The sequence below is a fragment of the Schistocerca piceifrons genome, chromosome 5 (genome assembly GCF_021461385.2).
Source record: "Schistocerca piceifrons isolate TAMUIC-IGC-003096 chromosome 5, iqSchPice1.1, whole genome shotgun sequence".
NCBI classification, from domain to species: domain Eukaryota; kingdom Metazoa; phylum Arthropoda; class Insecta; order Orthoptera; family Acrididae; genus Schistocerca; species Schistocerca piceifrons.
In genome coordinates this window covers 181,059,902-181,076,560 of record NC_060142.1, presented here as the reverse complement: position 1 = coordinate 181,076,560, position 16,659 = coordinate 181,059,902, and the positions used below count along the sequence as shown (strand labels likewise).

Genomic DNA, 16,659 nt, shown 5'->3' with positions numbered 1-16,659 from the left:
AAGGAACGTCTTTTAGTACCTGTGGAAGATGGTCTGTTTGGAGGCTGCGATACTTGTGCATTTTCATTGATCCATCTATGAAACATGGGCCTCTGAGCTGATGGTTCACTATACCATATCACATGTTTACACACCGTTGACGTCGACGCTCTAACCGACAAAGCCAATGGGTATTGTCAACTGACCAATACTGCATTTTTAGGCGGTTTACTTTGGCGTGACTGGTAAATGTAGCTTTTTCACTAGACCAGGTTCTGTACGTGATACATCTGGAGCATTCTGTCTTAATGCCCATGTACAGAAGTCAACACGAATCGTTTCCATGCAGCTCTTGATCGAGAGGTATGTGATGAGGGTGGAACCTATATCGATAGAGAATCCGCAGGTCACTTGCCTGACAACAGAAACAAGAGCATTAATTTTCCCCTCTTCTGTTGTCCTTGTTTCCTTCTGTTACGTAGCACTAGGGTTGTAGTATCACTTTGACACAAATGGCTGAAGAGGTTGGAAAATAATTTCCGAGATGGTTGACGTCTTTTGGGACATCTTGTTGCACAGGTGTCGAAGTTGAGTGACTGTAGGAAGATACAAGACGGCTTAGATAAAATTTCAAGTAGGTGTCATGAGAGGCAGCTACCCCTAAATGAGGAAAAATGTAAGTTGAGTGGGAAGAACAAACCTGTAATGTTCGGTTTCAGTATTACTAGAGCGCAAGTTGATTCAGTCAAGTCTTTTAAATATTTGGGCGTAACGTTGCAAAGTGATGTGATGTGGAACGCACATGTGGTTTGGTAGGAAAGGCAAATGGTCGTCCTCGGTTTATTGGGAGAATTTTAGGAAAGGGTGGTTCACCTGTAAAGGAGACCGCATATAGGACGCTAGTGCGACCTATTCTTCAGTATTGCTCGAGTGTTTGGGATTCGTACCAGGTCGGGCTGTAAGGAAGACATCGGAGCAATTCAAAGGCTGGCTGCTAGATTTGTTACCTGTAGGTTCGAGCAAAACTTAAGTGTTACGGAGATGCTTCGGGAACACAAATAGTAATTCCTGGAGGAAAGGTGGCGTTCTTTTCGGGAAACACTATTGGGAAAATTTAGAGGACCAGCTTATGAATCTGAGTGCCGAACGAGTCTGCTCCCGCCAACATACGTCGCACGTAAGGACAACGGAGATAAGATATTAGAAATTAGGGCTCATACTGAGGCGTACAGATAGTCGTTTCTCCCTCGCGACTGGAAAAAGAGGGGATGTGACAAGCAGTAGTATACGGTACCCTCCGCCATGCACCTTACGATGGCGTGAGGAGTATCTACGTAGAACAGATGTAGAGACATGTACAAGAACGAGCTGAAATCTTCCTAACCCTCCCTACTCCAAGATCACGTCAGCTCTTTCTGCGTTGGTAAATCCCATTGCCCAAGCATGACATACTGGTTGGACTGTCACACACTAACTGACTATGAAGTTGCATTGCACTGAAGGAACACACAAGCACACCGTAAGCAAACATAACAGTACCATACCTAGCAACTACGCAGGTTGAATGGCACAAACTGCAGTGTGGAAACTTTTCAAAATACGATATCTCCTAAACGACTCGGACTAGAATCATGCAACAAACAAGAATGACAATCTAATTCACCCTACTCTTAGTTTGTTAATGTCAGTAGGCATGATTCCATTTAAAAAGTGTATGTTTGCACAAAAATTCTCCTTATTAGTATTATTACAATCTGTTTATTTATTGACAATACGAGCCCCTGACTACCAATCCATTCTCTGAAAACCGCACATCAATAGAACTTTAGATTTTCGCAATATCGGAGGTGCAAGTTTTAAGTGACTCACCCTGCATATGTATTTCAATCCATGTTTTTGTTATAGATATACACACACACACACACACACACACACACACACACACACACACACACAGTTACATTAACAACCAATGTAAATACCAGAATACTGAATTCAAGCATGCAAAAATTCATTCATATATGGTGCTTGTACAGTTGCCGGATGTCAGTTTGTGGGATGGAGTTCCATGCCTGTCGCATTTGGTAGGCCAATACAGGGATGGTTAATGCTGTTTCTGGATAATGACGGAGTTGTCAAAGAATGTCTCACATGTGCTAGACTGGAGACAGATCTGGTGATCGAGCAGTCCAAGGCAATATGTCGACAGTCTATAGGGTATGTTGGATTACAACATCGGTATGTGAGCGAGTGGGCCGGCCGGAGTGGCCGTGCAGTTCGAGGCGCTACAGTCTGGAGCCGAGCGACCACTACGGTCGCAGGTTCGAATCCTGTCTCAGACATGGATGTGTGTAATGTCCTTAGGTTAGTTAGGTCTAATTAGTTCTAAGTTCTAGGCGACTGACGACCTCAGAAGTTAAGTCGCATAGTGCTAAGAGCCATTTGAACCATTTTTGCTAGCGAGTGTTATTCTATTGGAAAATACCACCTGGTATGCTGTTCGTGAATGGGGGCACAAGAGGCCAAACTACCAGACTGACGTACAAATTTGCAGTCTGTGTGCATGGGATGTAGATGTGAAGAACAAAGACATAGAATGTTAATAAATTTTTATTTAGTAAGCCGTAACAGTTTTCACATAAAAATTCGGAGCCATTACTTTTCAGCGCGCCCTCATATATTAAGAACAAATTTTGAACCGGACGAACACTATAACCATACTCAAAAAAACGGAAAAATGGTGGTACATAATTCTCCTAAGTCGACAAATTCTATGAAAGCATCATTTCTCAAGTCTTGCTTCCCTTATCAAGTGCAACGTCAGAATTACCTCTTGGGGCGGAGTGGGGATTGCCTTTACTTTACCTGAATCGATAAGATCGTCGTCTAACAGATCGTCAATTTTCTTTACCGTTCTTGTGCGTGTTGATCATATCAGCAGCTTGGATAAGTCAGTTTTTAAGCTGATTATGGCAGGGTCTCACATTTATCTGCCTATGATAACTTCGTGGTTAGCAGATAATTAAAATATGTAGAACAAATAATTGAAGACAGTGGGGTGCAGGTCTTACTCTAAGACCAATTGTCACAACCTAGAAAATCATAGGATCTGCCTCAACCCAGACGTACGTGGCGTAAGTAATAAAGTAGAAGCGTTTCATCAATTTCATGACGATAGTAAACTTTGACAGCCGTTTACATAGAAATATGTCCCAAACAGTTTCTTATATCTACACTAATTATTTTCCACCTAATCAACATTTATAGTATATTATGAAAACTACCGCTCTGAGTCATCTAGTAACTGCGAACTCTAGGTAACAAAGAGACACGCTATAGAGGCAGCTTAAAAAATCACATTTTATTCAGGTTGGTTGGTTGTTTCGGGGAAGGAGACAGACAGCGAGGTCATCGGTCTCATTGGATTAGGGAAGGACGGGGAAGGAAGTCGGCCGTGCCCTTTGAAAGGAACCATCCCGGCATTTGCCTGGAGCGATTTAGGGAAATCACGGAAAACCTAAATCAGGATGGCCGGACGCGGGATTGAACCGTCGTCCTCCCGAATGCGAGTCCAGTGTCTAACCACTGCGCTATTTTATTCAGGAATGGATCTTGTGAAGGATGCTGCCTTTTCTGGGGTGAAAGCGTATGTCTACTTTCCGCATTCGAAAAGGACACATTTATATGTCTGAATGTTATCTATGGGTGAGCACGCTAACCCCAAATGTGATAACACTCTTCCTGTTTCTATCATTCAGAGTACGTTTATACCCCATTGCTTAAATAAATATGTGAGTATCCCGTGTAAGAGGATCATTTTACCTCATTTTTACATATTTCTGGGTTTACTAATGTTTTACCGTAAGAAAAGTGAATGGTTACTAGTATCTCTGTATGTAAATCGTTGTCATTCATAGAACAATATAGCATGGAGTGCTGCTTAGGACCAGTCTTAGCCGGCCGCGGTGGTCTAGCGGTTCTAGGCGCGCAGTCCGGAACCGCGCGACTGCTACGGTCGCAGGTTCGAATCCTGCCTCGGGCATGGATGTGTGTGATGTCCTTAGGTTAGATAGGTTTAAGTAGTTCTAAGTTCTAGGGGACTGATGACCACAGATGTTAAGTCCCATAGTGCTCAGAGCCATTTTTTTTTTTTTTGACCAGTCTTCGGACCAAAGACCCAGATAACAAGAAGTGGGTGCTTGGATTTTATTGAAGAATTTTCGTAGCAACAGTGTTTCCTCATCAAGTGTTGAGGTTTCTAAGAAGTCTTCTTATAGTATCCTGAGAGGCTGATAATCCCGTGACCCTGGGCGCACCTTTCTGTGCGTATGCTTGTTGTCTCCTGTTACGGATACCTGATATGGATGCCGGAAAGTTTCTCGGGATCCTGCGCATGGAGTTACTTATTCTGCCTCTTCCGCAGACAAACTGTTGTTTTTCAGTAAATTTACAAAACATTTATTGTAAACTGAAGCCTCCCATTGCTTATAGAGACGAACACGGTAAATATTACGACGAGTTAATCAATAACACGAAGACCACAGTTATGTCACTGTCGTTATCCCTTTCAGGAGGAAAATATCGTATACACAAACATCAAGAAACACATTAGCAGTAAACTGTCTCGTTAACAATATTCAATAAATGAGAAAATTTTAAGTAAGATGAAAATTTCATTGTCCCATCAGCCGTCTCTTAACAAGTATAAGTGTTGTTTTGTTCCTTCAAGCACATGCTGACATCATATATCAGCTACAGGATACTAATTACTATAAGTTACTCCGACTGTCACATGGCTTGCTGTGTGCTGCCTTTAGGGTATCTCCTGGATGTGGGATACATCAAACCACTCCGTAAACTTCAAAGAACAGCCCTGAACCCTGTTGCGTGTAAACTTAAACTAACTTAATTATATTATTCGGGCAAATACGTTGAACAGGTCTTAATTAGCATAACAGCGAACAAGCTGCATAATTAAGCTTATTTGGCTTAGACCTCCTCATCGAAATTGTAGAACCTCGTTGAAGTAGTAAAATCTCTTGCTCCCATTATACACCGTATTCATAATTCAACTGAGAGCCACAAAAGGACCTACAATAAAATTCTAACCTCATTAATACCATTCACAGAAACTATTTTGTTCAAATGTGTGCGAAATCTTACGGGACTTAACTGCTAAGGTCATCAGTCCGTAAGCTCACACACTACTTAACCTAAATTATCCTCAGGACAAATCACACACCCATGCCCGAGAAAGGACTCGAACCTCCGTCGGGACCAGCCGAGAAACTATTTTAATAGTACACATAGACAGTATCACCATGAAGCCTTCAGCGAAATGAAAACTTACTGTCTTTTCAAGTGGAGTTTCAGTTCTCTTAGAAGATATGGAAGATGAAAGATTAAATCAATCTCATACGAGATATTCAAAGTGGTTAACAATCTTTCCATAAATTAACTATTATATAGGTCACTAATACATCACAGACTTTGAGCGATTCTATGCGCTACAGTCTCGAACCGCGCGACCGCTATGGTCGCAGGTTCGAATCCTGCCTCGGGCATGGATGTGTGTGATGTCCTTAGGCTAGTTAGGTTTAAGTAGTTCTACGTTCTAGGGGACTGATGACCTCAGAAGTTAAGTCCCATAGTGCTCAGAGCCATTTGAACCATTTGAACCATCAGAAACTGTAAATAGTTTCAGTTCCCTCGTGACATTACTGTCACATGCGCTAAGCGATCTCGTCTCATTTTCCTGCTGCTATTTTGTTGTTATTTTTATTCTGAGCACTGAACATAATTACTCTGGAGGAAAACTCTGTGTTTTTCTCGCTGTCAAGGTTCGCTCCCGCTGTCGTCTCAGGTACCTGTTTGTTAGCAGAAAGCCAAGAGTCGAGCCTCCCAACGGAGATGGACAGTTTTCGCGGAAGTGGAGCTGTAGCCAGCACTGTTCTTTTGTGAGGGGAGCTGACGCCTGTCCTTGCTGAGGCAGAGGACACTGTGCCGTTACTGCTGTCTCCAGAGGATAACTGAGCTTGACATTTCCGCATTTTCTGCACAGATATCACAGGACGAATCGCCGCAGCGCCGCCCAGCCAGCATGGGAGAGTTGGATGCTTTCTCTCCAAAAATTCTAGTGTATCTGATAGAATGAGTCGCCTCCACCACTATGACCGGCATGAAGAAGCCGACCAATCGAGGAAACACAACTCCAAGCCTGTAGGAGCCTCATGTTTGTGAATGTGCATTTTTTATGCCAAGAGTGGGAATCCTCTGCCGCGTACACCTGTTTTTTTTTTCGAGAAATAAGCGATATTCTCGTCCGTCACGTTAGAACAGCATCGACTCGTCCCTCCTTGTAGAATTGTTTGGAAGGTAGAGAACTGAAGAATGAGAACTAAGATTCGTGGCTATTTATTTCCCTGGCACCATCTGGTGCTCATGCACGCATGTTTTGATGATTTTGGCGAAATGTAATGGCCGCAGTCCGTGGTAGCGCGATCCATATTTTAAGCAGCTAGGTACTTACTTGTCCTGATAGAAAGCCTGAGCTGTCAATTTCATTTTAATTAGTGATTTGGTCTTATTAACTTTGAATTTGGGAACTCCCCATACAAGGATACCTTGTAGGGTTCCTCCATGCAGTCTTCCATATAATTTGGTACCCCCTCCCACCCCCCTCCCCTCCCCTGCCAGTGTTAGCATTGTTAAATTCAGTCGTGATTTTAGAGAACCTTGCTCTGTTTCGATACGTTGTGAATTGTGTCCATCAGCTGGGCAAATAAAAATTCGTTATAAGTAGACGTGAGCTAAATTTCCAGATCCTTTAATTCTCTTACAAATTTTTTAATAGCTAGGCAATTCACTAATAACAAATATATCCTCTTGTATACTGTGATGGTGTTATTGTTGTTAACAGTGGCCATACACACCGATCAGTTGCTCATAATTCAGTGAAGGTAATGAAAATAGAAATCGCTTGTCTTGAATGACTATAGATCTGTTTATTGATGAGGGAGAGTTGTGTCGATTTCCACTAGGATTACAACTTTGCCTTGCGTTGTTTCATGATACTTTGACTAACAATCCAACAGTGTTAAAACGAAAGAAGCGACAACATTTTTTATAGCAACGATATGTGATAATGCAGGTCCTCCCGATGAAAGACGACAAACACGGATCTTTTACCCTAAATGGAGTAATATCCAAAAATTAAAAAAAAAGCTTTTCCTTAAGAAAAAGTACCTAATATTTACGCGCACGGAACCATAATTACATAGTGAAATCTCTATTCTTGAAAATAAGTGAATACAATTATTGATTCTGAATCAGACAACATAGATATGTTGCAAAGGGTAATAAACTGTAAGGAACATTACGGTCTAATTTCCCATCGAGCCAAATCAGTAAAGAAATTTCACTCAGCTAGGATGAAGAACGAAAGTAATTTCGGTGGTGGGCTTTTAAAGAAAGGATCTCTGCATTCCGTTAATCGATTTAGGTCAACTATGGAAATCCAGAATGTCGATTTATATAACATAATTGCCCAGTATTCAACACACACACACACACACACACACACACACACACATACATATATATATATATATATATATATATATATATATATATATATATATATATGTATGTAAAGGAATTATTTATCGTTAGACGTTCCGACCACTGACCATCCTCAAAGATTATGGGCCGCAATCGGTGATAAATTCGACACGTTTACAGATACCAAAGCTAAGCATGAGTGGGAGCTCAGATATCAGGAACTCTTTGGAGATACTTTATCTATTCGAGTTCATGTCCTCTGCAGAAGGCCAGTTGCTAAAAGGTGAAAGCCGAATATATTCATCAAAAAATGTAGTCAGTACAGGAGAAACGCATTATGTTACTACAAACTTGAAAGGTGCATCTCATGTCAGAATTGTAGAGTGTCTTTTCCGAATTCATTCATACCGAACGTACATTATGTGCACTAACTGCTGGGCCAGATCGTGCAGTGAAAAACTGCAACTGCATTGTTACCAACAAAGAAGATGGAACATAGCCACTACATTCAAACGCATGATAACAGTGAGAGTGTATTGTAAAATGATAATAGTTTTTGGTGTGTGTATATATATATATATATATATATATATAATGACAGGCCAACAAAATATATGTTAAAGAAAACAAAAAATAACGAATAAACACAGTAACAAAGAGGCGCTATAAACCTAATTAGAAGCGTGTTGACGTAGTTGACTATGGGAACAGGTATCAACGTCCGAATAAATAAGGAAGTTAATAAATTAGTGGAACCATAAATAAATAAATATAAGTAAATAAATATAAACCACTGTTCCAACAAGAAAAGAAAATATACGCCCTGTCCATATAATGATGGACAGCATGTAGACTTTATACAACTGATATCACTAAGCTAGAGTGAAGGTTTGTCATCGATATTTACAGAACAAAGTATTACGATTGTTATGCACCGTTACTACCGTTGTGGTACATACAGAAATTCATTGCTGTTAGAATACCTGTGAACGAAGGGATATTACCTTAGCTCCTTGTATGTCACTAAACATGGTTAACTCAGAAGTAACACACGTAACTGCTCTTGTCCCACGGATACCAATATCTAGATTAGAGTGCCCGATAAATAACAATACCATAAGCTAATGAGTTTTTAAATATGAACGACATCTGTAATAACTTTAACCTAATTGTATAAACATGGCGCGATCACTTTGCGTTGCATTATCGTACTTGTAACTTAAAAACCCTATAGACACCGCGACGATTATTCTTCAGATAATTCTCTATATGGAGATTCTCTTTATCAGTTGGTCTCCGTTTATAAGAGGGCTCTGCAATTTAAATTTGACATTGCTATATCAACTGGGTAGGTACAGTAAAAGTGTATCTCAGTTTTCACGCATGGGAACTGAAATTTTTAGTTTTTCTCACGAAAGAAACTAAAAGCTCTGAATAGATAAATTTCATTATTATTCATACCATACGGAACAGTACGTTATAAAAACTGTCTTGTAACAATTATTCTGAAGGTAGTAATTCCAACATATATTTCAGGGTGAAAACGGAAGTTTGGCTCGTTAGTAGTAGACAACTAATGTCTGTGAACACAAAGAAGATTCATCAGCAATATGGAATTCTACCATTTTCTTACAGTATGTGTTCACAGATTGCATAAATTTTTAAAGCATTTTTAAAGAATAAATTTATGAAGCACTCTTAGGGGAAAGAGCAAAAGCATTCGTCAATACGTAAAGGCATTCGGAACAAGGAATCAGTAAGAAATTTTGTAAATCAGTTGTGACACTTATGATGCAGGAATCATGAAAAAGTATCCATGAGTCCAGCAAATGATATGTGGTCTACTTAAGACAAAACACAAAACAGTAACACTAATAATGTCATACAAACCTCCGGCTGCGGTTCTCCGTGGACGATGCAGACGAGCTGAGCTTCGTAGCCCTCACCAGAGTGAACCCAACTGCGCTCTACCTCGATCTCAGGTGGATCTGCAAAGCAACGGGTACACATTAACGCGCGAATCGATGCGTATGTGTCCTCACTGTGGGCTATTCATCATTCACGTTTTATAAGTACCAAATAACTGGAAACTTTTAGTCCCCATATCAAGAGAGTATGGTTTGGTGCGTAAATGTTAGACGGCAAATCCAAACGTTCCGAGTTCACAATCCTCACATGCAGGAAGTTTTTTTTATTCCCATCACTTATCGCTTCCTACACCTGTGGCAACAGTCTATACATGTGGTTCGATTCCATCTATAACTTGCTATGTAAGTCAGTTTATAGGTATGAAGAAGTCAAGGCATATCGTTGCCTTCAGCCGAACTTTGAACTGACTTACCTAAATAGTTACAGGCAAACCCACGATTTAACGTGTAATACGTACCACAGTGCAACTCGGCATTCTTCATATCAACAAACATCACCAGATGTGAAGAAACTGATAAGTGACAGATAAAAATCCTAGGACTGACCAGGATGGAACCCGATACCTTTGGATTTGCAGTCTGCCACTACATCAGTGAGCTACTGATCGGAGAAATTAAATGCTTTAAGCGAATGTATTTTAGACAGATTCAGTTTCGTTTTAATAGACGTACATTTTGTACCTGTGAAAAGTGTTCTGAAGTTTAAACTTCATAAGGCGCCAGAGACCGTTAATAACTAGAACCATTTCGTGACCCTTGTGCGCAAGCCAGCGCGCCGTTACTTTGCAACAGAGAGGTTTTCCAGCCACCGAATTTCAACACAAGGACCTGTCGAGTAAACCGCCGAAGACTTTCACATCGTTCTGCACACAGACGCCTGCTGAGAAATTCGTGTCGTCCTCGCATCCAACATACCCGTGATAGTGAGGAGCGTCCAAGTGGAAAGAGGCGTGGGCATAGTATTCCTCGTCTCAGACCGTGTCTTCTCAGTATTCTGATGCACAACGTGCACCACGAATATTCCTACATTTATGTAGCAGCGATTGTGTCTAGAAAGTATTATGTTGTGGATGAGATTGGAAGAGGAAGGGTAGGAGGAGGATGAGAAAGAGGAGTAAGTGTTTTTTGTCTGCAGTGGGGGGGGGGGGGAGGATGTAGGAGGAGGAGGGGGGGAGAGAGAGAGAGAGAGAGAGAGAGAGAGAGAGAGAGAGAGAGAGAGAGAGTGGTGGGGAAGGGGAGGGGAGAGAGACAGAGAGATAGAGAGAGAGGGGGAGAGAGCGAGAGAAAGAGAGACAGGTACTGTATACGTTTATTAAAAAAAAACGAGCTTTGCCGTAGTGAAGGCCCACCTGGCGGCGATATAGAGGAGACTGGTTAATCCAACATTATAAGTGGGAGATTATATGACACTTAATATAGTTCAAAATACACTCCTGGAAATTGAAATAAGAACACCGTGAATTCATTGTCCCAGGAAGGGGAAACTTTATTGACACATTCCTGGGGTCAGATACATCACATGATCACACTGACAGAACCACAGGCACATAGACACAGGCAACAGAGCATGCACAATGTCGGCACTAGTACAGTGTATATCCACCTTTCGCAGCAATGCAGGCTGCTATTCTCCCATGGAGACGATCGTAGAGATGCTGGATGTAGTCCTGTGGAACGGCTTGCCATGCCATTTCCACTTGGCGCCTCAGTTGGACCAGCGTTCGTGCTGGACGTGCAGACCGCGTGAGACGACGCTTCATCCAGTCCCAAACATGCTCAATGGGGGACAGATCCGGAGATCTTGCTGGCCAGGGTAGTTGACTTACACCTTCTAGAGCACGTTGGGTGGCACGGGATGCATGCGGACGTGCATTGTCCTGTTGGAACAGCAAGTTCCCTTGCCGGTCTAGGAATGGTAGAACGATGGGTTCGATGATGGTTTGGATGTACCGTGCACTATTCAGTGTCCCCTCGACGATCACCAGTGGTGTACGGCCAGTGTAGGAGATCGCTCCCCACACTATGATGCCGGGTGTTGGCCCTGTGTGCCTCGGTCGTATGCAGTCCTGATTGTGGCGCTCACCTGCACGGCGCCAAACACGCATACGACCATCATTGGCAACAAGGCAGAAGCGACTCTCATCGCTGAAGACGACACGTCTCCATTCGTCCCTCCATTCACGCCTGTCGCGACACCACTGGAGGCGGGCTGCACGATGTTGGGGCGTGAGCGGAAGACGGCCTAACGGTGTGCGGGACCGTAGCCCATCTTCATGGAGACGGTTGCGAATGGTCCTCGCCGATACCCCAGGAGTAACAGTGTCCCTAATTTGCTGGGAAGTGGCGGTGCGGTCCCCTACGGCACTGCGTAGGATCCTACGGTCTTGGCGTGCATCCGTGCGTCGCTGCGGTCCGGTCCCAGGTCGACGGGCACGTGCACCTTCCGCCGACCACTGGCGACAACATCGATGTACTGTGGAGACCTCACGCCCCCCGTGTTGAGCAATTCGGCGGTACGTCCACCCGGCCTCCCGCATGCCCACTATACGCCCTCGCTCAAAGTCCGTCAACTGCACATACGGTTCACGTCCACGCTGTCGCGGCATGCTACCAGTGTTAAAGAGTGCGATGGAGCTCCGTATGCCACGGCAAACTGGCTGACACTGACGGCGGCGGTGCACAAATGCTGCGCAGCTAGCGCCATTCGACGGCCAACACCGCGGTTCCTGGTGTGTCCGCTGTGCCGTGCGTGTGATCATTGCTTGTACAGCCCTCTCGCAGTGTCCGGAGCAAGTATGGTGGGTCTGACACACCGGTGTCAATGTGTTCTTTTTTCCATTTCCAGGAGTGTATGTACAAATGTGTGTGAAATCTTATGGGACTTAACTGCTAAGGTCAACAGTCCCTAAGCTTACACACTACTTAACCTAAATTATCCTAAGGACAAACACATACACACCCATGCCCGAGGGAGAACTCTAACCTCCGCCAGGACCAGCCGCACAGTCCATTACTGTAGCGCCCTAGATCGCTCGGGTAACCCCGCGTGGCACTTAATACAGTTCATTGTGGTTAACTGAACTGGGAGGCCTCGTTCGTCTTGCAGTTGCTGCGTCTGGATAATGACTGGAACCCCCAGTTTGTCGTTGTTAAAGAGTTTATTGACCGGCCAGGTTCCCAATGTTCACCACAATTTATTTGAAGGCTGCGTCAAATGCCGTGATTAGAAAAATCTATAAAAATTTCTTCGTATTTTGTTATTTTCCTTGTCTTCTCATGTTGGCCCCATAGACAGGCTAGAAACTAATTTTTCGGTGTGTCGCATGTGACAGATGGAGTGTGCTGTGTGGACGACTGTCCACGTGCTGGCAGATCTCGTGCAGACAAAGAGTGGCTCAGTGGGATCCCCTGTTGGTAATAAATGTAAGCACTGGCATGCGTCCTACAATCAAGGGGAGCCCCCTAACATCTTGGTGAAAATCGATGGACTGGAACCATATTAATTAAATTTTGCGACTACGTCCTTCGCTGAGAAAAAACATAGTATAAGTATATATCTGTTACTGAACAATTACAGTGCCGTGGTTGTTGCTGTTGTGGTTAAATGGCTTGGTGCGGTTCTGTTAATCACGCTTAGTATTAATTTACTACTTTTTTAGAAGTCTGCGCTCGTTCGACAAAGAGTCCTTTGCTCCGCAGTGTCTGGTCAACTGTTCTGCTTGTTTTTCGTCGGCAGGTATGGTCCTGTTAACAACCTTGACCCACGTGCTGCGGACTTAATGGTGAGAAACAACACACGCCGGAGCATTTTGTCACACGACGTTCCAGCGATACTGCTAAAATTTCGACTCGAGGGCGTTACTGACTGGGTTGCCTCTGACTGCGCCATGTATTTTCTTTGCAGTCTTCTCTCTCTGGGATTTAGGGAGCTTCCTAGTACGTAGCTCTTTTGCATATATCATATTGTTATTGCATGTAGCGAATTGTAAATGGATTTTATGTGGTCAATGTGCACTATTTCGGATGATTGCCTGTATTTGTCGAACAAGAGCGCTGCGGACTGGTTTTGGATGTTTACGTATTATGAGAGCAGCGCACATGTAACGATGCACGTCCGAAACAACACGCACTGCGGCGACTACAGCCGCTGTGAATTACATGAAATGCATTCGCAGTTGGGTCTAGCTCTGAGTCGTGCACAGATAGGCAAAACGATTAGGGCGACCACTCGTGTAAATCGGTAAATCCGTGTTCGATTCCCGGCCTTGCACAAATTTCCCATATACAGCTGATGGTTGTTCATATTCGCAACTGCGAATACATTTCATGTACCTTTGAAATCGATTAGGCCGAAGCCTCCTTCCGCTGATTTCAGGTGTATATGTGGTGTATACAACCTTAAATATTTCTCCACGCCACAATAGCCAGGAGACCGCTTGTACTATAGCTTGTCGCAATTCTTTGGGCGGTTTGAGAATTTTATCCCTAAAACACGGTTTTGATAGCAAATACACTACTAGAAAAAAATTAGTACACCGGGAAATATGACGTCGATTTTGATCAGATGATGACATACGCCACCTGGAGGATAGTAAGATGTTCGTGTGACTAGGGCCTCCCGTCGGGTAGACCGTTCGCCTGGTGCAAGTCTTTCGATTTAACGCCACTTCGGTGACTTGCGCGTCGATGGGGATGAAATGATGATGATGAGGACAACACAACACCCAGTTGCTAGGCGGATAAAATCTCCGACCCACCTGGGAATCGAATCCGGACCCTCAGGATTTACATTCTGGCGCGCTGACCACTCGGCTACGGGGGGCGCATCCAGGTATCGTAGTGGCATAGCTACCAGAGCGTCATCTGTGTCTGTCTTTCAATAAGGAATGGTCACAGCCACGAAGCTCAGTGTGGTGGTGCATACGTGTGAAGCAAGCAGCAAATATGTCACGGAGACACACTCCTGTTTCCTACAGAGGACTGAGCCAGTTTAAAGGGGTCATATTGTGGTCTTGCGAGTGTCGGGATGGTCCTTTCGGAGAACTGGTACGCAAGATGGACATTCTCACACCCGTACACGACGTTCTACACGTCCACGCAGCACTGACGCTCGCCAGGGTCGTCGTATTGTAAACGCAGAAGTGGCAGACCGTGCAGCTGCCACAGCATAGGTCAAAGGGCTTATGAGCCAAGATGTCTCAACACGAACTGTTGCGAATCAGTTATTAGCAGTGGGACTACTCGTACGCACAAATCTATTTCCGTCTTGCATTCACGCCACAGCATTGACGAGTACGGCTCGACTGGTGCCGTCAGAGGACCGCTTGGGACATGGAATGAAGCGCCGTGGCCTTCAGCGATGAAATCAGATGCTGCCTGCACGCGAGTAATGGTCGTTAGTCCGTACAACGTACATCTAGTGAGCGCTGCCTCGTAGAGTGCATTCATCCAAGAGGTACTAGCCCCACCGCCTTTCTTCTGGGGCGCTAACCAGCGCTCGGTATGTGCAGAATGTTGGATCCGTTCATTTGCCGATCTTGCAACAGGAAGGCGAGGTTCCAACGCTCGGTCACACATTGAAACCTAACACGCTCTGTAAGACGTGCAGCAACTTCCCTGGCCAGTATGATCTCCACACTTGTCTGCAATCGAGCTAGTGTGCGATATGATAGGAAGAGAAGTGACTCAATTGGCTCGTTATCCAACCACTCTTACAGAACTACGTGAACAGCTCGAGCAGGTGTGGCGTAACGTATCCCAGAACAGTATCCGGCATCTGTAAGATCGACTGCATCTCAGAGTCAGTGCCTGAATTGCCGCTAGTGGAATCTACACCATGTACTAACGTGGGTGCTTCAGCGTGGGTTGGTAACTGGTACCTTAGAACCGCTTGTGCCGTCGATCTGTAAACGTAACGATTTCGTGAACTCCACATGCACTGTTGCAACAATATATCTTGAGTGAGCTAGAAACATCTGCAAGGAATTAGTAATTTTTTCGGTAGTGTTTATATTTATTAACTTCATCTTTTCTGCCAGTGTCATATATCTCGTTGAGTTCTCTTTAGTTAGTTACTCTACTTAGTTAATTACACAAACAGAATACAGTATTGCTCTGCAGTAGTACATTGCCATTTTTTGAATACTGGTTTCGACGTCTGATCCAAGGATTTTATTTCTCTTTTATTAGGAACCAAGGCCGCATGTATTGTGTTCCTCTCTAACCGTTGTGATCACATGTCTGTTAGGGTTTATCGTTGCACACGGTGCTCTTTCGCATAGATCTACATCTTCCTTTAGCTTCTTCAAGTATTGGACGTCTGTAATAAATATTCCAAGATCATCTGTCTAAGCTTTACAAACTGTGCATGTGTGTCTAACATTCAGACCCGAGCAAGACGAAGAAATTTTGCGGGGTAACGGGTCGGATGATATGAGGAAGAGTGCAATAGATAATAGTCATCCTATATTCCGACATAATGTCTTGGGACAGAATGGGATACCAGGCAAATGTAGCAATGTTATGTTAGCAAGTTAGTAGTGTGTCAGTCCCACATGATTAATGACAAAATTAAAATTTTCTATATTAAACTGGAGGTACATATATCTGAGAAGTCACTATGGAAGCAAGCTGGGCCTTACGGAGAACGAGGGAAGCTCAATAGTGGCATGAACGTAAGGAGACAGTCCCCACGCCTGTTCACAGAACAGCCGCCCGCCCCTTCCCTGTGCAAAGGGACCCGCCAGGCAGTTAGAGAGAGGGCCGGGTTGTGTTTTGAAAGGAACCCTCCTGAAGCTGATCGTCCAAAGTCATACTCTACTCGTTAAATTTCCACGCAGTAAGGGGACAGCAGAGACTGTTTTCAGAGAGCTGTGTGCTTGTGGTCATGAGATGCGTAATGCTTAACGTCAGACTCTCTGATGAACGACCATTGTGGGAAGGAAAAGAGGTAAATTAAAATTCTCTCAAATACACAGGCTGTTAAGGTAACGTGTTATAAAAGTTGAATGGAAACAGAAGCATTAGGGCCCCTTTTGAAGACCGTAAGTCGCCGGTTCCTCACCCTGGTGCTGCAACTGAAAATAGTTAAGGAAATGTAAAAACGGCTGTCACTCGTTGACGTAAATAATTTAGGAGTGGGATTTGTTTGTTGTTGTGGTCTTCAGTCCTGAGACTGGTTTGATGCAGCTCT

At 43.8% G+C, this 16,659-nt stretch overlaps 1 protein-coding gene across 3 annotated transcripts in view; it reads right to left on the bottom strand.

The window, feature by feature from the left end:
* Positions 1–16,659, bottom strand: part of LOC124797986 (lachesin) — an 871,202-nt gene that overhangs the window by 171,659 nt on the left and 682,884 nt on the right. For all 3 annotated transcript variants that reach the window (XM_047261164.1, XM_047261165.1, XM_047261166.1), the window contains exon 6: positions 9,430–9,527. In XM_047261164.1, the coding sequence (XP_047117120.1) occupies positions 9,430–9,527 (98 nt within the window). The remainder of the gene's footprint in view (positions 1–9,429; positions 9,528–16,659) is intronic.